Below are 25,501 nucleotides of genomic sequence, written 5' to 3'. Positions count from 1 at the left end.
GCAAAGGCAAACCATGCAATGCAAGTCACACACCACACGTGGGCACGCAGATGCCCAACTTCCCTTTACTCCTTTACCCCTCTTTTCCGTCTGTCTCCTCGTTGGGCTTTGCTGAGCTCTGCCGCAGTTCCCCATCTTGCCCGGGTGGGACCTTGCAGCCAGGAACATGGCCAGGGGGGAGCCATGAAGCCCTGCCCCGCCCCGCCCTCCCCCCCCCAAAATCTTTCATTTTGCTGGGACCTCCTCTCCCCCTTCCCGCTCATACAGCATTTTGTCATGGGCGGGCCCAACTCCCGGAACGAAATCCTGGCTACGTGCCTGCTAGGAGCACTGCTCGGACAGGGAGCGAGGCTGGCGAAGCGGTAAACGCTCGTTCTCTCTAGCTCTCTCTTTCTCTGGCACGAGGTCTGCCCACATGCACGCTGCACTTCTAGTTTCTGTTCCGCTCGATTGCGTGAACCGTGGTATTTTGGAGTATATGAGCTATGCGCCCATTGATGACGGTCATGGCATCGCGAAAAAAGGAAGGCGCTCTGTTTTAAAGAGAAGTTTGAAATACTTAAGACGGTGGATCGTAATCCCAGCCGGAAGTCTCATATTGCAAGAGACCTCGGACTCACACCGTCAACTTCGAACAGCATCGTCACCAAACGAAAGGAGATCGAGGCAAAAGCTCAAAGGGGCAGGCGGATATTACGCGCTTTTAAAAACATGTCCAAGTCCTCAACAGTTCTGTAAAAACACCTCAAATAAACCATTGTATAAGAGCTGCTTCCTATCTCATGTAGAGCCCCCCTAAGTGCGTTATCAATTGTTACGTTTTCCCGGATGATATTTTTTTTCCGCGGTCTTCTGAAAAACGTATCAACGAAGTTCTACTTGTATACTATTCCCGTTGCATCCCGAGCTACACAACAAGGTTATCGTACACGAAAACCGACTACTACTGTCACCGCTACTAATTTCACAGAATATATAACTGTTTGCAAATGTCTCAAAAAAGAAACCACACTCGCAAGGTTAATTAAAACTAGCTGTGGAAGTTTAAAGAAATTCTCGTCAAAGTAGTGCCCATCACCTCGCACAAGAATGTCGCAGATGGTCCTGCTCTGGTTGCAGATCGCCAGAGTGAATCCAGAGAGCATTGCAAACACATCCATGTTGACCACAACTGAGGAGGTGCCCCTCCGTCCAGCTGCAAGCAAAGTTTAGGGCGACACAGTAAGAATGGACTTTTGTTTGCGCGAGTCATTTTGTGCGATGGCAGCTTGCTATACTTCGTTTCAGCTTCGGTCCAGAAGCAGCCAAAGCTACAAGCGTGTGCTCCGGGCTTTCGGCATCCCTGCCAAGCACGCGCGCTCGTGCAGTGCAAGCACTGTTCTGGGCCAGATGCTCGCGCTTGTAGCATCGGCTGCGTCTGGACCGAAGCTGAAACGAAGTATAGTTACATTGATGGCTTGGACACAGTGGCAGATGACTTTTATGTTGATTCCTAAGTTGGCATTTAAACTGCCAAACAATAGCAGATACACAAGTACTGCATTGCTCACTGGTGTGCATTGGATGTGAAAACTTTTTCCCCCAAGCAAAACAAACCCGCCTTATGGTATATTCGGCTGGTCGTTTTTCGGCCTCTTAAAGCGCTCTGAAAAGCCAGTGTGCATTCGGCTGGTCGATGCCAGGCGCTCCAAGTATATTCGCCTGGTTCTTTCGGAGCGCTCTCGAAGCTCCGACTCTCGCCGGCCTCCGAATCGGAGCGGTTTGAGGCGCTCCGACTTGAAAGTGGAAGCGCGCATGAGATCTGGCTGCCGACCGGTCACGTGACTCCAGCCATTTTGCCATTTTGCTTTTGTGTCGGAAGCGGACGGCGAGAACGCAGCTACTCCGCAAAAAGAGGGCTGCGAAAAACAGCCGTCAGTCTCGACGCCGTCACCGTTGTGTTGTGCTCCCCGAATTGAGGTGAAATGTCGTTGAAACAAAGATGTTTAATGTTAGTGGTGGCACTGCCAGTGCTGCAGGCGAAGCTAGCAGACAGCGACAACACCAGCAGCTCGGACTACGACGACGAGGATTGTGTTTGCGAAGCGAAGTTAGCCGAGTTGTTTGACGTACCTTGTACCTAACGTTGCCTTGTACGGTACCCAAGGTCAAGGCCTATGTTTTTATAGTGCGAACCTACTCGAACAAAGCGGTAAGTACAAAAGTACGAGAGTTTTCAAACAGTAATGTTGTCTTTTTTTGATAGCTTCGCAGGAACTTCCACTTTGCACGGCTGGCTTGCAATGACCTTATCAGCGTCCGCGTTGACATTTTTCAAGGATTTACGAATGGATGGATCATTGAATACTGCTCAACCCTTTGAATCCCAAGACCAAAAGTTCCGCTAGAGGGCGGCTCGCGCCGTCCTCTCGGCTTGCCGCTCTGAAAAGTTGAAGAGCGTTCGGCTGGGCGCGCCGATTCTCTCGCTCCGATGCGGAGGCGCTCCGGGATCTAGTAGCTACGATTCGGATGATTGGAGTGATCGAAAGTGACCAGCCGAATACACCATTAAAAATGTGTATGGATGTCGATCGATTCGTAAGTCTATTCCTCACAAGCTCTTTACCTTAAATGCTGTTTTAGAATCTCCATAAAAAAAAAAAATTCTACAGGATGCAGGAAGTACATGCACATACTTATTCAAAAGCCATAAAGTTGACACAAGCTTCAGAACCAATGCGGTGAATTTTCTCAGGTTTCCAGTTGAGCTTTGTTGTGGGACCTTACACTAAAAATACTAATGTGCGAAAACACTTTAATCTCTCAAACACTCTACTAGCATCCTTAGAAGGGCTGTTTGCCATGTTGTGCAGCTGACCTGGCGAAGGCTTGCTGCCCAGTGGCTTGGCCGCAGTTGCCTGCACCAGCTCCTGGCTGGGCGTCTGCTCTACCTCAGCCCCGATGCTGCCCAGCTGCTCGCTCATGTGGTTGCTCAAGGTGAGCAGGGAGGACATGGATTCTTCGTGCAAGACAAGCACCAGCTCAGAGACGTCCAGGGTCACCTTCTGCAGCACCGAGCCCCGCACCGTCTCAAACTCGGGGTGCTTCTTGTTTGTCTGCAAAAGGTGTACAGCAGGAACAGTTGGATCAACAGCAAAGCTTACAATGATGCGCACTAAAAGGGCCAAACGATAAAGAAAAAGTAAAGGTGTCGTCTTTACTGTGTCCTTGTCTTTTGGCGCTTCTAATGCATAATGACACAGTAGCATAACTCACCATTTTCTTACAATGTATTTGGTAGAAACGAAATAAGAAACGAGAAACAGGTTCAGCAGGTAGACAACGTATGCAGACAAGCTGGCTAGAAAACATCACAATCTAAACCATGACAAAGATTTTGATAAGGGGACCAAGGAGAAAGAAAAAAACAGACAATATGACATGAAATCTCAGGTCCCAATATAATGATCTTCACCCGGTCTCGCCGGCTAGGGGTTCCGGGGCTACGATAACTCGTGTTGTGTTATCTAGTATTTTTTTTTTTTTTTTGTCCCAAAATTTTATTTCAGTTGATCTCAGGGTTTAGATTATGAAATGAAGCATGCAGAAGTAGAAAACAAAAGTTAGAAACAAAAAGTAACACAGAGTTACAGCAATCTGTCCTTGTGAAGCTGGTCAACTGAACAGAACAGAACAAAATACTCTCACAAAAAAATGATACATTCACACCGCTGGAATAGCAACTGCTTATTGCCTCCTTTTCTTCTTTTTCCATTCTGCTTTGGTATAGTGAAGCATTTTCATCTTTTTCCTTCTACTAGCTACCCTTCCTCTTCATCTATCAATATTTGCCCAAGCTGTTGGAATAGAGGAGCTTGTCAATCTCCTTCATTTATCGAAGTTCTAAACATTTCTGGTCCCCTGCAGGAACATTCTCTTTTTGGTGATGTGCAACAGAAGGGGCACTGACACATTCCTCTCCCTTCTCATGAATGGCTAGGGCTTCCGGCAATTCTCGTCAAGTTAATTTCGATGCTGGCCCGCAATGGCGATGTCAACCAATGTTGTCCCCCATTGACGTTCACGACAATGAGCTACAAGGTGCTCCGTTAGGTTTCTTCAGGATACAGCATGCCTTTGTGTGCGGTCGTTGATACATCGGCCGGTTTGGCTAAAAGAAATTAATAGCCATTCCACTCAGTGAAGTTGGATGACCAGTGGAGCTGTTCAGCACACAATACAGACTTGCCCCAAGGAACAAGAGGAAATTAGACATGCGCGACGAGACCGCCACCTGGCGGAAACCAGACACGTGCGACGGGACCGGCACCTCGGGAGAGTGGAAGGAAAGGAAACTAGGCACGCAAACGCATGGAACGACGACAAAGAGAGGGCGGCGCGAACGTAGACATGGCCGACGTGGGTCGCACAGCAGCATATCTTTGACAAATCTTTAGTATCTACCCGAGAGTCTACTGATCTTGAAAATGGTGCCTATTGATAACTAATCTACTGAATACATAGATCTATTGCTAAATTACCCAAGCATCAAGGAGAATGGCATCAAGAAATGGCATCTTGCAAGCACTCATCAACGCTTTATTCTGGTTATTTACTTCAAATCTTTAATACAGGGAAGGCGTGCGCATGCGGTACGCGTTGCGGTGCGATCGTACAGTTTTTAATGACTGCATACGAAAAATCCATGAAACCCTAGCCATAAACAGCTTCACTGTAATATAGCATTAACCGCATGCAAAGGGTGTGTTTTAGACAACCACTTTTTGGAAATAAGCATACTTTGTTGTGTGCTGTATAACATTCTTCTCCATTGGTCATTTGATCTGTCACTTGTTGGTCCTTTGGGCTTTGTCTACCTTGCCACAAAGGTGAAACAGGCCTTGTTTGGTGCAGAGCATACAACTTGAACCACTTGCTTGCCTGCAATCTTTTTTAATCTGCGACTAACGCCATGAAAACATGGCATTACCACTAAGTTTTCCGGTCTTCTTTGTTATCGGTTGGCTCCTTGGAGATATTTTCACATACCGCCACCAGTAATGTTAAAATATCCAGGATAAAGTAACCTAGGGATTTGCATGTCAAAGCTTTTTTGAACGATGTTTGCATAATATGTCGGGGACCCAGAGGGGTCACCCACACATCCATGCTTGGGAGCCACTACCCTAAGGCATGGATGCAGGTGACATATACAGTAAAACCTCGTTAATTCAAATCTCATGGGACCGGCAAAAATGTCCGAATTACCCGAAAGTTGAAGTATCGAAAGGACAAAGAAAACAGCACGAAAACGTTTCCCTGCGACATACCTTTATTTTGAGAAGAAATCTGTTATTACCGCCTGCTTTATGGGCGATACTTGGGTGGAGACGGCAACTTTCCTTAGCGCGGTCGAGTGCTCAACCGCACTCGCACTGTCAAAGCTACGCATCCCGTGCGCGGACAATATAGCACAGCAAGGCCTCTTCTAGTTTCGGGTGCACCACCTTCCAAGGCCACTTTCTTTTCGCACTGAACTTCTCGCTCTCGATATCGGCCTCAATTTTCACGTACGTGGCCAAACTGCTTCTCTTGACGTCGTAACTTTCCGTCACTTGTCGAGAGACGCCGTCCTTCAAGGCCCTCAGTGTTTCCCCTTTCGTCGCTAAATTTTTAGCCTAGTACAGCGGCAACGGAAAACGAGTAGCACAACTGACCAATAATCCGAGCGGCGAAATCACAATACCCGGCGCCATTTTTCCCGAGCGCGCCGATAGCGAGAGTGCCTGTCACGTTGCATTTTTCAACGCGGGGGTGGCCGGCGAAAAATGGAGGGATAAGATAGCTGTTAAAATGGCGGGCTTCAGGAACCCCGCATTGAGGCATAAAACGTGACTGTCACTCTCGCTATTGGCACGCTCGGGAACAATAGCCCCGCGTGTCGGGATTTTGCCATTCCGGTCGTCGGTCACTTGTGCTACCCTTTTTCCGTTGCAGCTATGCTTCTGCCGCTTCCATGCCAGGAGAGTAACGCAAAACTGGTGCGAAACACGGAGAACCGGAAGAGCGAAGAGCCATAGGAAAACCAGAAAAACCATGTGTGCACCTCGGATGAATAGCAGTCATACCCTTTGGAACGGACGGTAGCTAGTGCCACCTGCCGAATTTGTCTGAATTAACCGTACTGCGCCCCGTTCCTTCCGAATTAATGAGCGTTTGCTGCCATTGACTAACACATACGTTTGATGGGACCGGATCGGCAGTTCAAATTATCCGAATTAGCGGGGGTTGAATTAACGAGGTTTTACTGTAGTACATATACTTTAAACTACTTACATGCTATCTCAAAACTCGAAAGAATTTTTAACCTGTACACTTACCTGGCATGAAATCAACTTTTCCTACTTTTCATTATGCTCCTGCAACTTTATCCCCCGCATATACAATATTCAAAAAGCACAACCTTCAACCGTGAACAGGGCCAGTTTGGGTTTGTCTTACGCACACTCATTCAATGACGAGAAAACTCAAAATTACATGCCAAGCAGCACAGTTCGTGCTGTACCCACCTGAACATAAAGAAGGCAGATTGTGTTCCCAGTGCCAGGGTTTTCGTTAGAGTCAATAATTTTCAGAGGGCCAGTTTGCCCGGGAGCTGCAAAGTTCAAAGGAAGCTCATTTTATTACAACTGATTAGAAGACTATTGCAGGCTCCTTGAATAACGTGAATGAGAGAGACCAAATACCTGAGAAGAGCAAATGCTGCAAGAGAGCCTTCTTCAAGCAAAGCTGGACACTCATGTCCAGTGGACGCAGTTCAATCTTCAGACCCAAATTGTTGGCTTGGAAGAACAGGATGGGGCTCAACTTTCCCTCTGTCAACTGGGAGATCTCAAGCACCACCTAAAATAGTAAAAAAATAACAACTTGTGATGTGCAAACAGATAGAAGGTGAGAATGTTTGACACAGCATGAACAAAAACAAATGCCATATTTTTTTCTACAAATGAAAGACTACAAGTGCAGTGGAATACACTCATTTGAGGCACCAACTTGAACACTAAACATTGGTGTTTGTTATGACTAAACCGTACAAAAATGTCATGTTTGTGCCATTTCATATAGTGTACACTTGATAGATACACAAAGATTAACATGCCAAGTGGCTTCTGAACTACATAATTAGAGTTGCCAAACAGCTTGGCATCAAGACAGTAATAGAGTTTTCTTTTATTTCTAGGAAGGTGAGAGCATAGGTACACTTTCAAGCTTTCTACATTAATAAACAATGAAATCAGTTATGTTACTCTTTTCTCTGAACACCTTCGTTTATACACTGTTATCGTGGGGACAAAATTTTTATAATATAAATACTGACAAAGAGAAAGCAAACAAATGTAGTCCTGTGTCAATCTAAAGTACAGTCACAGCGATAGCTACAAAACGTCCCGTCGAAGTTGTTGGGCATCGGCGTCACGTTCACACACTGTGGGGCAACATTACTAGATCAAAGTTGGTTGATAAGCTTCCTTGAAAGCCTGGGACCATTTCGGGGTGTGTGCGCTCGGTGGAACTTGCAACACTATCAGCCCACCCAATGGGCAGAACTGGCAGATCAGTGGAACATTGGATGCAGATAACCTGGGGTGGAAAGGAATGCTATTGGGGTTTTCATGGTAAACAAAGTTTGCACAAGAGTTGGCATGAAAAGTGTGTCCTTTGAAAATGGTCATTCTTCGCTGTCCATGGAGGTGCTGACGCCGGTGTTGCTAGGAACACTAACCACCCGCACCTGCTCGTGTGCAGGGCATGAAGAAGAATTGATTTCGAATGCCACTCTTTCGTGGAGCTTGTCAACCAATAGATGTAAGAATGTTGCCATGGGGTATGTGCACAAAAGCGTTAGAAACAAAATGGATGTCTGACCATTCTGTTCTGAACGCATTTGTTTCTTTCATGCTCCGGAAGGCGTGAAAATGAGTCTCCCAGCACGAGCTCTTGGCACAGACAGTGCTACGTCGGCATTTTCTATCGGCTATTTCTTCATACTTTTACAGAGAGCGCGTGCAGCGCTCTCTGTAAAAACCCTATATACAAGATCGGTTGTTAGTGCTGTGGCATAGCTATGTGGCAACGCCTCAGCTTTGCACGCAGCGGACTCAGGCTCGACTCCCGCAGGCGGTGGGTGATCTTTTTTGAGGATTTGGCAACATCGACGACAAACACCCTATGCCCTTCTACGCCCTACAACATCAACAACGGACGTCATTTCCAGTGGTGCAAAATACCCCTGACACATATCGCCGTTATCGCCGTGCAAGTGCATAGTTGCGGTAGTTACGGGGGTGATCAACCGTGAAACCGAGTGACGCGCACACTCGACGAAGCTTGGGTCGAGGAATTGCCGAGTCCCGGACATTCTTCACCTATCGGATGCATTGATGTCAACAAACAAGCCGTCGCCTATGGTCCGCTTTCGGACAGTGAAATCGTGAAAGTGGTTAGGCCTGATTTCAGATACTCCGAGTAAATGAGTTTATTTAATCCGCAACAGAACGGCACAGCGAGGTGCACACTCTGCTGTAGGCTGAGAGTGTTTGGTAGCCTCTCCGTGAACGAAACTTGACCCGTGCGAGCGGGCTTCAGGGGTCGGTGGTTGGACTTCGTACGAGTTCTTTTCTCCGTGAACGAAACTTGATCCATGCGAGCGGGCTTCGGGGGTCGAGGGTTGGACTTCGTAGGAGTTCTTATACGTGGATTATACCTGAAAGTGCCCGCCGCATACTAGCAATATATATCGCCTAAGAACGGTCGGTCGTGTTGCTTTTTCGTGCCGAGTGAACTTCGTAGGGCGCTTTTTCCTTCGGCAAAAGGCACCCCGAAAGTGCCCTAAAAAGGTTTGCAATTTATAAAGCATGGTTATTCTGGCGCACCCCCGACCAGCCGTGGGTGTGCCTCCGTCACTGGAGACGTGCCACAGCACCTTGCCGTGTCATATTGGCACCTAATATGACATTTGCACGAAGTGTGTAAATGCAAAAATTTTACCCCGTGTAACGAACGCCCCCCAAATATGTGTCAATTTTTTGGGAAAAAAAGTGTGTTCAATGTGCAAGTAAATACGGTATGCACCGAACAAGAAAGTGATGCAAGAGCCTCATCCCTGCGATTGAGAAGGCACCCGACTTGGCCTGACGCCGAAATATTGCTGACGCGATCGCCGGCTTTCCCGCTTCCCCAGCATCACTCTTCGTTGCTTCTTTCGTCTGCTCGCTCGCTCGTTGCGCCTGGTTAGTCTTTTCAATTTTCTTGTCGACTTTTTTTTTCTTTCCTTTTAGCGAAGAGAACATATCAATGTTAGAAACATGCTTTCGTGAAACAAACGTTTGTGCTGTATGCCGATCGCTGGTGTTCATCACACGTATGCAAGCAACGGACTTTGCGATAGTAAAACATTTTTTTGTGAGCATTTCTTGCATAAAACAAAGTTATTCGAGTTTTGAGTTTTACGTATCTCTTGAGCAGCCGCGCTAGATGCATACAAAAAAAATGGGCGTTTATTTTGCTTTTTCTAAACTTTCTGTGCTTACCCACCGAGAGATGGCCCACCCCATTTTTTTTATGAATTCCAGGAGGCAGGGGGGGGTGGGAGATGACTCAAGATTTTACGGTACAGTGTAGACCGCATATAACGTATGTCTCGGGAGTCGCGAAAATCCGCACTATAAGCGGTACCGCACTATAACCAAAACATCAATTTTTCAGGCCAAAATACATGCCATGAGACAACTTACCTTTGTAAAAGAATTTATTTTATGTTAGATGAAAAAATAAGCTTAGTTTGAGGAAAGTCTTTATTTCAATAGACTAGTACAGTTACGTCTCAAGTGTGTCACACATTTTAAAAGAAATTGGCGGCTTTTGCCTGGCGCAGCCTTTTAACGGCGTCGCGGGTTGCGGACGGACGTCGCGAGCGTTCAGGATTGCTAACCCTAATCACTTTTCTCCGGAGATGAAAACGCGTGAAAATTCGCATCCTTCATACGGTACGCGCCAGTAATACCTTGAACTGGAGCACACGCATGAAATGCGCCAAATAAGAAATCCGGGCGATGTTCGAGGGCACAAATGCTTAGAAATCACCACTGTAGTCGAAGTAAACAAACACGACGACACGGGCGTTTCTGCCGTCTTGAGAGCGCCGCCACGACATCGCCGCACGAGTAGGTGGATCTTCCCTTCTAGTACGTGCTGGGTTATAGCGACACACAACGAAAATTCAGAGTCAAGGATAGCGCTTTTACGCAGAACGATGAGATGCATGCCGTCTACGACGACGATCACAACCGACGCCCGCGACCGGCATGCAACGCGCGCGAACACTTCTCCTCGACCTGGGATTGGTCTGTCGTTGCGGTTGTTTGTTTCTTTGTTTCCAACGCAGCGGAGGGACGCACGCACGTGAACGACTCGTGCGTGCGTCCCTCCGTCGCTATGGCAACTGAAGCCTCTCTCTTCGCTTCTCCCCGCGTTTTCCAGCAACCTCCTTGCCCCGCGAGTGCAGTTTGCGGCTCGCGCCGTCAGCGCCGTTGGCGCCGTTATCTAGTGTCGCACAGGGAAGCGAGCTCGCTGCTCCGGTCGTCGGCGCGGTCGGCGGGCTGTGCCAAAAACCGTACTATAACCGGTATTTCCCTTCGCGCGCCTGCATTTTAAGCGGTATGTAATTACATGGAGTTCTATGGGAGGTGAACCGGTGGTTTAAAAAAACCGCGTTATACCCGGTCCTGCACTATAAGCGGTTACGTTGTAAGTGGTCTATACTGTAGTTCTTTCAAAAAGTGTTCATTAAACGCTCATGAACTCTGTCCTTACTCTGGTACACGAGTCTTTCTCCACTATAATCAAGAAAGGGAGACAAGGCAGTGACCATTGGCGCCGACAGAGGTATTTACCGAACCGACCAGCAGCAATGTAGCCTAAACGTCACCAACATTGCCGCGGACATGTGGAACTGCGCTACTGGGCTCAACGTCTCCTTAGAGATCGCCGCCGCTGTTGAAATAACCCCTTGGTTACTCAATCGGCACCTCTGTTGAAAGCAATAAACAGCACGTGTGTCAAGCAAAACAAGTCATACATGTACACGGAGCAATTAAGTGCTTTTGTATAACAAATTCTGTGGGACTGACAGGAAAGGTTTTTTGTACAAGTCCCTTCGTTTTATGACTTTCATGCAAAAATACTGAAAATAAAAAGCTGCAACTGACCTAGCATATGTACCCAAAAAACTGAGGAAGAGGACAAGAAAGCACACGGCGAAATCTGCCTGGAATGATTAGTGCATAGACATAAAGATAGCTGCCTTCATCTCTACTGACTCTCCGAACATATTTGAACACTAACACGGAACGCTGGATGCAGGCATTTAGCAATAGAATGTGTTCGAAGCGTGAGTAGAGGCTAAGGCAGCTAGCTAGCTTTGCATCTACCCACTATTCATTCCAGCCAGAGCTCAGCGTTTCGACGTCCCCACCATGATTCTGTCTCCTCTTCTCCCTCTGTTTCTGCCTGCATAGTAAGGCAGATGAATCACAAATGCATGTCTTAGAAAGCAAATAGCACCAAAGCTAGCAAAGTAATCTCTTGCTACCTCGTAACTGGACATTTTGCAACGTAAGTTTACCAATTTTTTGTCTCATTCAAAATTCCATAGGCATCACATATTTGTGCACAGTTAATTTTTAACAAAGTTTACAGTGAATTTATCTATATATGAAGTAATCCCTCGTTACAACAAAATCACTTTTTTCAAATTATCACTTTTATCAAAGCTCTATGTGATCCCAACCGAAATGCCCACACATTTCTAACCAGATTATTCAAAGTGTATCGGCGGCCGACCACGCTTATTACAAAGGTCGCAGTGCGTTCCCTCCCCCTTCTCCACCGAGGCAAACAGCAAACTGGGAAAACTGCAAACAACAAAATGGAGTAAACGGGTGACGAAGGGCAGAGTGCGAAGAGCACCGCTTCCGATGCCGATGCGCCGACGCGGGCAGGAAGCAGAAGTGCAGCAGGACCAACTGTCAGCAGTGTCCACATTCTGATGCTACTCATGGCGCTCGCAGGCGACACTGCCCGGCTCCTGTCGGAATCGAGTCAAGGGAGCGATGGAGCCCACAGGAGATCATCCCTTTGCGAGCCCTCGACGCACGTGCCTGCGGCGTACTACACGCACATGTACGTCGTATGGGAGATTCGGAGTGTTTACCAAAAGTCGCTTAGATCTGGGAGGTTGAGAAAAGTGGCCGACCTAAGTCCGAAATCGCTAAAGAATTCGAGATTCGGGAGTCGGCTGTTCGACATTGCCTGCCATTTTTCAGAACAAGCAAGGTATTGGACGGGTTCGAGAAGCTTCTCAAGCAAGAGAAAGTGCGCCCGCGAACCGAAGATGAAAGATTGCCAACTGCTTTGCCACCGTCAAATTTTCTCTCGCGAGCATGCTTGCCAAGCTGGAGCACAGTTCCAAGAGGTGCAGCAATCTCTATAAGGGTGTGTGTGAAAACATGTTGGCAAAGCCATCGAGGATAACTTTGATTCGTTCACGCTTGTCGATACGGACATTCCCGTTGTTGCTCTTGCCATGGATGCTGCGATCATAGACCTTGCGTGCGGCCAGGGTAAATACGAAGTGATGTCGCACTCCCCAGTTGTCGAGAAACATCGACAACTGCGGAGACACGAAACATCCTACGGCTGCTTTGAAACAAAGTGGAGTGCAACAGCGGTGACTATGTTCTTGCAATATCTGGAACAGTTCGAAAAGAACAGATGTCCAGATGAAATTATCAGCAAACTCCACTTAATTATCTTTTTACTCGGTAAAGCTGCCGCGAGATGTTCATAACCAAAGTTTGCTTGATTAAGAGGGGATACAACCCCGAAATTCCATTTTTTTCCGAAAAAATGCATTTTGAAAAAATATTATATTTGGGTTCACTATATTCTGAAGCATAGTTTCAGAAAGTTTTATTTATCATTGCGCAGTATTCATTTCGCAAAAAATTATTTTCGGCAAGCTCGCGGCCGTGCGCGGCAACCCGCCGAGCGAGCAGATGGCGAAGTTCGGCATTTTCAAATTAGGCCGACTCCGTGCTCGTTCGACGCAGCCGAGATATCTTACCCTCGTTGGAAGCGCCGTTTCTTCTAGTTTCTGCCCATAGAAGCTTGCTACGTTTGCGGCTATCTGTGGCCCGGGAGAACCCCGTACATACAAGCAGAAAAAACATGGGAACTATGATACCAGCAATCCCATTGGTTGTGACCCGAAACAGGGCTCACGATTGGCCATCTGCGCGCGCTATCGGCAGCTTCTTTCGCTTCTGATCGTATCGCTAGTTCGACGCTGTTTAGATTCGTTTTCCTTTTTTGTTCCCGGTAGTTTTTCTGCCGAGAAATGCCTGCTTCCAAAGTTAGCGCTTGCAGTAGCTGTGGCCGGCGTTCTCAACGGCGGAGACAGTTGAGCTTGGAGACCGTCGTCACAATCTCCAAGCTCAACTGTTGCTTGGCGGACATCGGAGCCTACAGCTTCATCTCCGAATCGGATGTGCTGACCACGTTCGAGAGGAAGCCCAGCCTGCACGATTTCGACGCGGGGGTTACGGACGACCCGGAGCTGACAGACGCTCCCGTTGAAAAGCCCCTGAACGGCTCCTCAATGTGTCCGCCATGCAGGCTCTTGTTGCGATTTTACTCTGCCTCAAGTGCCACGGAAAACTACTGAGCTTGCAAGAAGAAATTGGCATCAACCTTCAGTTTGTTAGCTGCTCGACTTGTGGAGACATCGTCGCGACACCGCACTCACCATCAATCGGCAAGTTTCGAGAGAACGAACTCGCGGTACGTCTAGGCGTCGTTGGAAAAGACTGTGGCATCAGTTTCACAAAGCTCAAGAATCTCTTCGGGGGCCTCAACGCACTGCCCTCCTCATGCTCATGTAGTTGAAGGTGCCACCAATGACTCGGGTAAATTTCGAGTTTCTGGCATCGTCCGAAAATAGAAAAAAAAACAAGTTGAAACTTCAAACGCATTTTTCTCAGTTTCACTTTTTGGCAGGAATTCTTGTTTTAGGAAAGCTATCGTTTGACATTCTGAATACAGAGGGACATCATTCAAGGTTTTCTGGGACAAATTTTCTGGGGAACAAGATAGACTACTTCTCAATTAAAAAAACCTACTCCTTCATGAAAAAAAAATTTTTTTTTTAAACAAAAATTTTACATTTTTTTTTTTTAAATTTTGGGATGTTCTTATTTTTGTTATAATTGAATATCTTGCAATTTATTTTTTATCTAGGTTGCACTGTGGGTATTGTTCTTCACATTAAAGCAAAAAGTTTGCCACCAGCTAATTTTATTTTTCTACGATAGACTTCCTAATGAAGTGTCTTTTTTCTGAAGTGCGAGAACCGTAGCATACTGTAAAGCTGACCAGTAATGCTAAAAGTTTGCAGATTATCCTTCCTCATAGTGCTGAAATAACCTTCAAAATTTTAACCAAATTGGGTGAAGGGTTCAAAAGTTGACCCTCCCAGGCCATATCCCCCCTTAAATATATGATCAGTGTACTGTACTGTTCCCATCCACCTTCAAGGCTGCTGGCACTGTTTTTTTGGCTCTATTGCTTTTATCAAATTACAACTTATATCAAAGTTTTTTGCCATCCCGTTGACTTTATAACGAGCGATTTTATTTTCACTAATTAAAAATCAAAATAAGAAGTTTTAGTTAATTGTTTGATTTATTGTGACAATTAGCCCCCTATATCATGTACCCCTGGCCTTATAATTCTCCAGCACAGACCACATTACTGTAGCTTTTACTAATTTTTTAAAATAAACCTGTAAAGCATAAGAAAAACACTCCATACTTTGTCAGTACATCATAACTATTCCTACCTCAGTGATCTCGAAGTTGAGGTCCACATCAGTTGACTCATAGCCATTGCAGCTCACTGACTCCCCAGTGGAGCTGGATTGGTCAGACATTGGCAAAACGTTGAGTGCTGTTTCGGTGCCAATCTTGGTTGGAAGTTCAGATTCCTATAACAGAAAAAGGCAAATCAAGTAGCAATCTAAGAAGTGCAGGACTGCAACTACTATGTGTTATGAAGGTGTGTGAGAAACTCCACTGCCATTGAACACCACAAATGAGAGAAGTTGCGATGCGTGTTTGGAAGGTCTAGATATAGAATTCAGGATGCAACAATGAGATTGTCATCATCCCCGATTTTTATGACAAACTTTTAATTTGCACAATAAACAGGTCATAAACAAAAATGAAAGCCGTTTACAACTCCCTGTAACGCAGAATTAGAGCGCAGCTTTTGAGGAGGAGGAGGGAAGGGTATTGAGGGGAGGGTATAGCCCTCCCCCCTCCTCGTCCTATCTGCTTCTCCTCCCTTCCTCCCTCTTTCTCGTCCTCCTCCCCTCCTCTTCCTCCTTCATGTCCTCCTCCCCTCGTCCTTCAAGCTCCTACCCTCCTCTCTTCCTTTCCCCTCCTTCCATCCTCCTCCTTCCTTTCTCCTCCTTCCCTCCCCTTCCCTACCCCTACTCCTCCTCCTCACGCAGTGCATTATGGGAAATGTCCCTTAATGCAACGCGCAAGACTGCTGGAAACGGGCGCCTAAGACAGGGTCCAGCAAATTATTATTTTGAAATTCCCTGAATTTTTCCAGGTTTTCCCTGACAATTTCAAGAGATTTCCCTGACCACTGCAGAAGCGGTTAAATATATAAGACCATTACAACACAAGGCATCGAGCACTGTGAGCATAATTTTGCACGGGCTAATCCAACTTGCATATTCCGAAATATTCGGGTTCGTCCAGTACGGTTTAAACGAGCACTTTCTTGCCACTGACATCGTCAGTGAAGAGCTAGGCCACTTCTGGAAACACGATGAAAACACGACACTCACCATCACACGTCAATAACCGAACGGCAGCATGGCCGCATGGCCGCCAGATGCACACTTTCCAATACTTTTGGGTTAAAGCTAGGACTAGATTGGGGTCTGCGGCTTTCCGATTTGTTATTAAATCTAGTAGCTCTAACTGGATCTAGCCTACTAAAAAGCCCTCAATCCAATCCAAGGCTTGAACTGGATTTGTCGGCTGTTCCGTTTGCATTGTGCAGCACACTACATCGATCGGGTGAGCAGAGCCTACGTCTCGCTCTAAGCAGAATCCAGAAACTCACACACTCTCACCTCACCTGTGAAGATGAGGGTGAGTGACGGTGAGTGAGGGTGAGTGATGGTGAGCGAGGGCCCTCATGAGTGAGGTTTGCCGAGGTATGGTTATTGGTGATGTAAAGGTAACTTTTTCAGGATATTTTTTCCATAACTAATTTTGTTAACGACCATTTGAATTTTGCGGGCAACAGGCTTTAAGGGGTAAAAACACTTTTTTTCAAAAAGGTTTGAAATGAGACCGCGAAATAAACACCGCTTATAGTAGGTAAATATAATCTTCTAAATTATACAATATGTTTTGCCGCGTACTGTTGCAACCGTTCATAACGAAGTCAGTTATAACGAAACAGCGGCTAAGGTAAAGCGGCAGCCTCTGTATCGTAGTCTGCTCCACGCTCCTTCTCTGGGAAATGGCTTTTCCACATCGCACGCGGAAAAGGCAGCGTAGCGTGCCGATAGGGGCGTTCGGAGTGCAACAACGTAACAATGACTACCGACAAACGTGGTACCAACGGAGGAGACTGAGAGAGCCTAAATGTAAGGGAGGAAGCAACTCTAACCATGGAGAGCTCGTGCAATTTAATGGCGGACGCCTCCTGGGCAGATTGAAGTAAGTGCACCTGCATTTGTTGTCTCGTGGACAGCGTGGACAAGAAACCGGGCAGAGGGGCGGACACTTTTGCAGACGGTGAATGCGTTTGACTCCTTGCAGGCTGCAACTCGTTTTGCAAACGCGGTCCACAAACCACGTGAACCCGATCGAGCAGTTGCTTCATGTTCCGTGTCGGCGTCGCTAGTCAGTGTGGTCGCTCTATGCGCAAAGTGTAGCTTCGCTCAAGCACCGATTCGGCGACTCGTCGCCACTCAGCGATGGCGAATTCCGGCTCCAGCGACACCACGACGGGGAAGACGAAGGCAATCTCCTCGAAACAAAAGCGTGCCACCATCCTCGACGAAGTGCGCATAAACATAAAGAATGCCGTTCACCACCGACATCCTACGCGGCGGCTGTCGCAGCTGTCGACATGGTCCGTACAAAGCTCCCAGGATCCTCTTTCGATCGGAGCCTATTGGGTAGAAGTGGCTCCAATTTAGCAGAGAGCACGTGCAGGAAAGCCTCGACCGTTTTCTGCAGGCGTAATACACATGTGCCCCTGATGGCGGCAACCAGACAACCGGCAAGCCGGTTGTCTGGTTGCCGCTGTCGCTTATAGATGGCTGTAGCTGTCTAAAGTTTTGTGTTGACACGCCGCTTGTCCGCGGACACTATACTGGAGAAAGTAGCCCATAATAGCTCTGCTGTAACAGAAAACAGAGGGGAGAGGCCTTACTGCAGACAGCAGGGCAGGTGCATCTTGCACTACGACTGGGGCTGCGGTGCTGCTCTCCATGCCTGGGATGCTGTACAGCACCTTGAGCACCTGCACCAGCTTGAAGTCCGTGACAGACACACGCAGCAGGGGCAGCTTGCCCGTCACCTTCACCCTAAAGACAGGCAGTGAAAAGCACATTTTGGTTAGCCTCAAGGTACCCAAAGGAACAATGCCATTTTTGTATTATATTTGCATTGTATACAGTGGACTCCTGTTAAGCCAAATTCACTCAATGCAAATTCCTGCATGTGCTGAACAAAGTGTAATGTTTGGTTGGTTTTCCATAGATGCAATGCGAAACATATACACTGAGCATTATCAACTTTGTGCATGCGCTTCGGTAAATTCATACTTCTGCAGCGTCCCAGTGTCTTCCAAGCAGAACATAAGCTGAACGAATTTTTAAATCCCTTCTTGTTCATATTACCCAAGTCTACTGTATGTGGTCTTTTTATAGTATTTGTGTTGTACTGGTACCATAATGCCATACTCCATTTCACGATAACTTGGTGAACTGTGAAGGCTACAGCCCCCGCAACCTAATAAGAGCGTTGGAGCGAGGCACGTGACAACACGTCACAGGAGTGGGTGTGTCACCGCGCCAAAGATCCGGCTGTCATCTGCTGGCCTAGAGTTGTCTACTGCAAAACCCACCAACTTCAGATGAATGTCCACTGCCGCAACATAGTTGTCCATTAGTGTAGCGAGCACTTTGGGAACGGCTCATGAGACAACCATACACTCAATTTACCCGCTAATATCAGGTGGGTGCTAACGCCAGGGTGGTGTTTTGAGCGGAAAAGGTCGATTACACGGCTACGGTTGCCAACGGTGATGACACTACAAGAGGAAACGAATCAGGAGAGGATATAATGAGGCATCAATTTTTTTAAATATACAGTGAAACCCGTTTAGAACGAACCCACATACAGCGAATTATTGGCGATATCGAACTCACAGAAAATTTAAATAAAAATGCATGTAAAAAGTATGTTTTATAACGAACAACATATTGGCTATATACAGTGTAGACCGCATATAACGTATGTCGCGGGAGTCGCGAAAATCCACACTATAAGCGGTACCGCACTATAACCAAAACATCAATTTTTCAGGCCAAAATATTGAAAATACATGCCATGAGACAACTTACACTTGTGAAAAGAATTTATTTTATGTTAGATGAAAAATAAAGCTTAGTTTGAGGAAAGTCTTTATTTCACCGGACTAGTACAGTTCTGTCTCAAGTGTGTTACACATTTTGAAAGAAATGAGTAGCTTTTGCCTGGCGCAGCCTTTTAACGGCGTCGCGGGTTGCGGACGGACGTTGCGAGCGTTCAGGATTGCTAACCCTAATCACTTTTCTCCGGAGATGAAAACGCGTGAAAATTCGCATCCTTCACACGGTACGCGCCAGTAATACCTTGAACTTGAGCACACGCATGAAATGCGCCAAATCAGAAATCCGGGCGATGTTCGAGGACACAAATGCTTAGAAATCACCACTGTAGTCGAAGTAAGCAAACACGACGACACGGGCGTTTCTGCCGTCTTGAGAGCGCCGCCACGACATCGCCACACGAATAGGTGGATCTCCCCTTCTAGTACGTGCTGGGTTATCATAGCGACACACAACGAAAATTCACAGTCAATGATAGCGCTTTTACGCGGAAGAGATGAACGCCGTCTACGACGACGATCACAACCGACGCCGTGTTTGCGGATAGAAGCAGCCGGCCCGCGACCGGCATGTAACGCGCGCAACACTTCTCCTCGACCTGCGATTGGTCTGTCGCTGCGGTTGTTTGTTTCCAACGCAGCGGAGGGACGCACGCACGTGAACGACACGTGCGTGCGTCCCTCCGTCGCTATGGCAACTGAAGCCTTTCGCTTCTTCCCGCTTCTTCGAGCAACTCGGCTCTGGAGCAACTGCCACGCGAGTGCCGTTTGCTGCTCGCGCCGTCAGCGCCGTTATCTAGTGTCGCACAGGGAAGCGCACTCGCTGCTCCGGTCGTCGGCGCGGCCAGCGGGCTGTGCCAGAAACCGCACTATAACCGGTATTTCCCTTCGCGCGCCTGCATTTTAAGCGGTATGCAATTACATGGAGTTCTATGGGAGATGAACCGGTGGTTTAAAAAAACCGCGTTATACCCGGTCCTGCACTATAAGCGGTTACGTTGTAAGTGGTCTATACTGTAGAACTTTTTCCCCCCGGGATGGCTTCCAAAAACGTGCAGACAATCGTCTTGTAGCCTGCCCCTTCCTCCAAAAAAGAAGTTGGTTAGAAAGAAAATTCCAAAAGCTCAAGTTGCGAACAAATTTGAAAGAAGAGAAGCGATTCAGAAGGCGAGAAAACTAAAAAATGCACTCTGCACGCACGCAGAGAAAAAAAGATGTTTTCATCCCAAAGCGTTTGCCCACGAAGAGAAGCGATTCAGAAGGGAAGATAAGCTAAAAGAACACTCTGCATGCATGCAAAAAAAAAAAAAAAACAACCTTTCATTGCATTGTTACAAGGCAAAACTGAAGAGATGAGAAAGAAAGAGAAGCTCTTGCCCTACAACGAACTCAACACGGAAGTTTGTTGTAAATATTTTTTGCTATATCTAACTACTTGCTATATCAAACTGATTGTAGCGTTTCCTGCTGTTTGTTATAAACAGGTTTGACTGTAACTGAAAGTCATAAGTTTTTCAATATTTATTCTTTATGTTTATATGTTCTCGATAGAGATGGAATGGCACGAGTCCTATTGCCGTACAAAAAAGAGACCTAGAACTACTTTTCGTCGTGGACGGCACTGTCGCTGAGGTGGTAACGAGGCCTCTCTGGCCTCGACCATGGAGTGTTATCATGTGACTTGCTCCGATACTCTTATTGATTCGCGCAGGCCACAGAAATGAAAAGCCTGCCTCCCAGAAGGGGACATTTGTCATTCTAAGGGTGGGGGGAATCAAAGAGCAGAGGGATAATTTGAAGGGACAGTCGAAAAGGATTAACAATACAGAAGGGTTGGCGGTGCAATGGGTCAGTGGTGTCATGCAGATTTCTGGGCAGCAGGAATCATTTCCAGTCTTGGATCTAGATGAGAAGCGAAGCACTAAAGCTGCTGGACTAAACTAATGTCAAATAAAACAATTTAGGCAATGCTTTGAATACAGCACTCGTTTTTGACCTGCTGACCTCCGGGAAGAGAATATCAACCGATGTTATAACGACTTCTGTGCTGCGTTAAAGTGGGAATCAACTGGAAGTTGCTCCGGCTTTTAGCAGCAGGTAGAACTACTATGCACCGCACCCTTAGTCGAACGGGTGTTGTAGAAAAGCCAATTAAAACCAGACACTCACATTCAAATAATATTGCAAAGAGAAAATTTTGTCAAATATCGGAGGGTGAGCCCCATTTGCTGCGGAAACAGTTTTCCCCACCCATGGCAAGACATTACGTTCACTTGGTTATCTTCCCACCACACAACTTGATAAATGCCACCTTTAGTAGGTAAAACTGCACAAAAGTATAGAACAAGTCCTACTCTTTGTCATTAAACTTCAGCAATAACAAATTTATCTTACAGAGCTTTACATATTTTAAAATTCTACTCGAAAGTTTGATTTTCTGGTACTGTGAACCCCACCACTATAAACTCGACCCTCAAATCAGCCAACGCCACCTAGACAGCAAGGCCTGTGTGCTGGAGTTTCCACATCATCTACCGTATATCGCCTTGTATAGGTCGACTCCAAATGCAAGTCAACACCCCAAATCCCGACCAATAGAAAAAAAAAATTTCTTTGCTGAGGAATTTTTTTTTTAATGCTTATTTTTTATAGATTTATTTCTGAAGAGGTCAACTTATATGTGGCTATATATGGTACTTCAATCGAGCACGGAGTACAGATTGAACCCAAAAGCTATGTCAGTGTTCATCTAGGACTTGTGTCCAATCCAATCGGTAAAGCACCGACTGAACACGAGTTCCTACCAAACACTGATGCAGCACTAGAATGCAATCTACCCTGTGCTTCATCAAGGTAGATCAAGCAGAAACCCAGGGCACAGGCCTTGCCATCTAGGTAGTGTTTACCTGAACAAGTGGGGCCTGTACCCCTCCCCCTTTGCATCCATCAAGCTTTTGACCCCCTTAAAAGTTTGGGCATAAATATATTTCTATGGCAGCTGAAACTCTTGGAAAATATTTAAGTGTTAGTCCTCACTTGGGCAAGCGAACATTGTCAGCAACAATGCACTTCTGAATGTCGACGATGATGTCCGTGGGCTGCAAAACATGGAGGTCGGACTTCCCACTTTTTAGAGCAGGCCTCCAGTCCTTGCCTGCAATAACAAAAAGCCAACACTCGAAGTTCAGAAAGCTGAGGTAATTCTTAAAGGCCCACAATGTAAGCTGAAATTTTTAAGGGTTTACATATTTAATTAACTAAGTGTATGCCCCAGCAAAGGAATGAGGATTAATTTAAACCAAGTGGGGTTGTTAACACTTCAGTCACACAACACCTTCACAATGGTTTGATGACTAGCAAATTTCCCGAACTACCAACAGTAGTATAACAGTCCTGTAGCTCCCTTTTCAAAGACCAAATCTATGTTTGATTCACCTTTACAGTCGCACTATAGATTTTTGTTAGAATTTTGCATATATTTGAAAATTAGTTTCGAATAATACGCTATTTGATATTTGCTTCAAGATGAACTGCAATATTCATATTTTTCGAAGTGTTAATCGCGGCAGGATAGCCTTGTTGAGTGATTCTTACCCAGTACCGTTACACTCACTGCAGAGAAGCAACACTCGCAGAAGTGAGCTCTGCGAGTGCTGCTTCTCCAGAGTGCCCCCGTGTCTGCCGTGATCAACACTTCGGTAAGTACTAATATTGCAGCAATGCCCTTAGGAGAAAAAGCACACTCTCAAAGCAGGATGGTGTACGCGTGCACCTGGTGTATTTAAGAAGAAACAAAAACTTTGTGAATGTTAATATCTACATTTCAGTAAAATTTTTAATATCAAACTGTGGATGTTATGCAGAAAACCACATGGTTAATGACTGTCTCATTTTTTTCATAATCGAGATTTAAGAAAGGATATTTACATTACAGTATAATGTCATGCAGCAAGTCACATGATGAATATCAAGTAAAATACTGAGCCAGCCTAGAGCTGCCTATTGTTGAACTCTTCAAACAAAGGAAAATTTTTATTGTTCTGGCTTTTTTGTGTTGCACCCATTCATGACACCCTGAGAGACCTTTACTTTTATTTTATGTCTAAGAAATAGAAGCTGGCATCAAAACAAAGCATTTCCTTTTGCTGCTCTTACCTGGGGGGCAGATGATTGCCTCCGCAGCTGTCAGTTTCACGGTGTACTTCTCGTAGGCCTGTGCAATCATCACCTGCAAGACTTCGTCCTGAAGAGGAATAAGTTGGAAAGATGAGCGACAAAAGTTGTAGAATTGAAACGAGGTCAGCAAATAGAAGTGTGAGCTACCTCTGTGCTTCCAGATCTAACCAGGTCTTGGACAGTGGGGGTCTTGCGACTCCTTGGAAAGCCGTGGACATAGAGCTGACCGAAGCTGACCACCATAAAGAGTTTTCCCCTGAAGTCCGAAAGCATGGAGATCAATTATGCATAAAGTGGTTTCATCTAAACTCAGGCACAATCATGACCCTTTCCCTTTATAACAATTGGGGTTGTGTGGATATTTATGCAGATTGTAGTTGGTCAGCCTTTCCCCTTCACTCCTTATCTCAATGCAATATGACTATCTTGTAACAATATCAAGATGGACTCTATAACACTGTGATATTTGATTTGTGATATTTTGCAAAACATTACCATGTTCCTATGGCAATATTTGACAAGGTTGTGCAAGCAGGTCTGTGTGACCTGCTATAAGCAAAAAATGTTTTTTTTTTGTATGGCCAGTATTAAGCTTGAATCTTGTCAAACATGCGAGTTAGTATGCCAAACAGGTGGCCCGCAGAAATTAACCAATCTGAAATTAATGTTTATGATTTTTATATGGTACTGCTCCAGTCATTTGCACAGCCATAGTGTAGGTAACAAGCCATATCCAGGACATACAATCGTGAACAGTATGAGCAAGAACACCGGAGAGCGTGGCCTTCGATACACGCTGAGTTACCTCGAGGCTGATAAAAGAGTGAAGAGGAGAGGAAGGCAGCGAGGGTTTGCATATTGGAGTAAGCGCACACTCTCGCAGCCCCTTCTCCACTGCACAATTTTATCAGCCTCGAGGTAGCATAGCATCAAAGGCCACGTGCTCCGGCATTTCCGCTCACACTGTACGTGATATTACTAATCCACAGGGCACCCATGTGACGACATACTAACAAATGCACATATCTACCAATAATCAAGCTTCAACAGGCGCCATGAAAATAAAATGTCATATTTTATGCTAAAAGTTTTCAACAGATATAGCAAAAGCTGACTAACTAAAGTTTTCTGATAATTCAAATTAACTGCCTAAGTGTGACCATGCTGCACAGAGGTTGACGTATAAATATTAAATGCTGCAGGTCAGTATGAAATTTTCATTCCAGAATGAAAAGATTTTGATGAAGTTCTTTGCAAATAAAGGATTCCCTGGTGTTGGTTAGCACGTGGTTTAGGCTTTACTCACTTCCTCTTCCTACCCCCCTCGAAAACTATAAGGTATGAGGGCTTAAGATCCACGAGGAGCTCGAGTGCCTTCTTTTGCTCAATGGCATGCTGGAGTCCAGTTGCCGACATAGACTTGATGTCGTTCAGCTTCGAAACTGCCTGTGCCTGCAACCTAAAAAAAGCCACAAAGAGAGTCATTAATGGCATCCAAACCGTTAGGCCTTAGCGTTTACGAACTGTACACTATCAGAACCTAGACATGCATTAAAAAATGGCAACTATATACACCACTATATTTATTTTGACAGTAAGAAGTTCAGATGCACTTTCAAGTGAAAGAACTGACAAGTTTCAATAGCAATAAGTATATAATAAAGGCTAGCTCTATGTCTACATTACATGCATTTCTTAATAAGTGCCCTGTAATTTACAAAATAATATTTTAATGGTAGCAACATTGCTCAGAGGGATTACTAACACCAATCCTGTTCACATGTTGTACATGTATAAAGTAACTACAATTTGTGCATTCTTGATTAACATACTACCAATTAGGAGTCTCAGATAGCGACCAGGCTCTTTAAATCGATCGTAAAAATCGGTTTCTTAACCTATCGTGCTACGATTTTGTACAGCGTTGCCCACAGGTGGTGCATTTTTACAGCGGAACTGGTAAAGGCTAGTAGTTTCCTCAATATCGTGTCCGTCAGCAAACAAATGATGACACGAAACTTAGGACAGCTACCGTCATTTATAAGCAACGGCGGCAACTAGACAACCGGCTTGCTGGTTGTCTGGTTGCCACCATCGCTCATAGATGGCGGAAACCTTCTGAGCTTTTCCACTCTGGCTTGCCGAGTTGCGGCCGGCCATTACTTCATTCCCACCATAGTACAGCTTCGCTGGTCTTCCTTCTTCACCAGAGTGGCTTCGCTGCGTATCCATCGGAGTTAAGCCTTTTTCTTTTCTTACTTTTTCTTCTTAGGCAAGTTCGCTCTTTGCAAATTTTATAGAAAAAATGCACCACCTGTGGGCAACACTGCACAAAATTGTAGCATAGTAGGTTAAGAAACCGATTTTTACGATCGATTTAAAGAACCTGGCCGCTATTTGCGACACCGGTAGTACTAAAGCCTGAAACTAGAAGGCAGTGTTGCATTTCCCCTCACTTATCGAAAGAGACTTCTTCTGGGGGCCGAAAGACATCTGCAAGTGCTGCGACCACGGCCTGTAAAGATAAGAGTGTGAAGAGTGA

The 25,501-nt window shown here is 45.9% G+C and overlaps 1 protein-coding gene across 1 annotated transcript in view; it reads right to left on the bottom strand.

The window, feature by feature from the left end:
- The window catches only part of LOC115310468 (vacuolar protein sorting-associated protein 13), a 178,434-nt gene that overhangs the window by 115,654 nt on the left and 37,279 nt on the right, over positions 1-25,501 (bottom strand). The window contains exons 17-27 of the mRNA XM_029968867.4: positions 25,416-25,474; positions 24,266-24,418; positions 23,107-23,215; positions 22,939-23,026; positions 21,820-21,937; positions 17,563-17,716; positions 14,936-15,079; positions 6,726-6,882; positions 6,549-6,634; positions 2,858-3,095; positions 1,079-1,195 (exon numbers count right to left, since the gene is read on the bottom strand). Of these exons, the coding sequence (XP_029824727.2) occupies positions 1,079-1,195; positions 2,858-3,095; positions 6,549-6,634; positions 6,726-6,882; positions 14,936-15,079; positions 17,563-17,716; positions 21,820-21,937; positions 22,939-23,026; positions 23,107-23,215; positions 24,266-24,418; positions 25,416-25,474 (1,423 nt within the window). The remainder of the gene's footprint in view (positions 1-1,078; positions 1,196-2,857; positions 3,096-6,548; positions 6,635-6,725; positions 6,883-14,935; positions 15,080-17,562; positions 17,717-21,819; positions 21,938-22,938; positions 23,027-23,106; positions 23,216-24,265; positions 24,419-25,415; positions 25,475-25,501) is intronic.

This window comes from Ixodes scapularis, unplaced genomic scaffold (assembly GCF_016920785.2).
Source record: "Ixodes scapularis isolate PalLabHiFi unplaced genomic scaffold, ASM1692078v2 PGA_scaffold0__279_contigs__length_252992795, whole genome shotgun sequence".
NCBI lineage: Eukaryota > Metazoa > Arthropoda > Arachnida > Ixodida > Ixodidae > Ixodes > Ixodes scapularis.
This window is presented reverse-complemented; position numbering and strand designations above follow the sequence as displayed.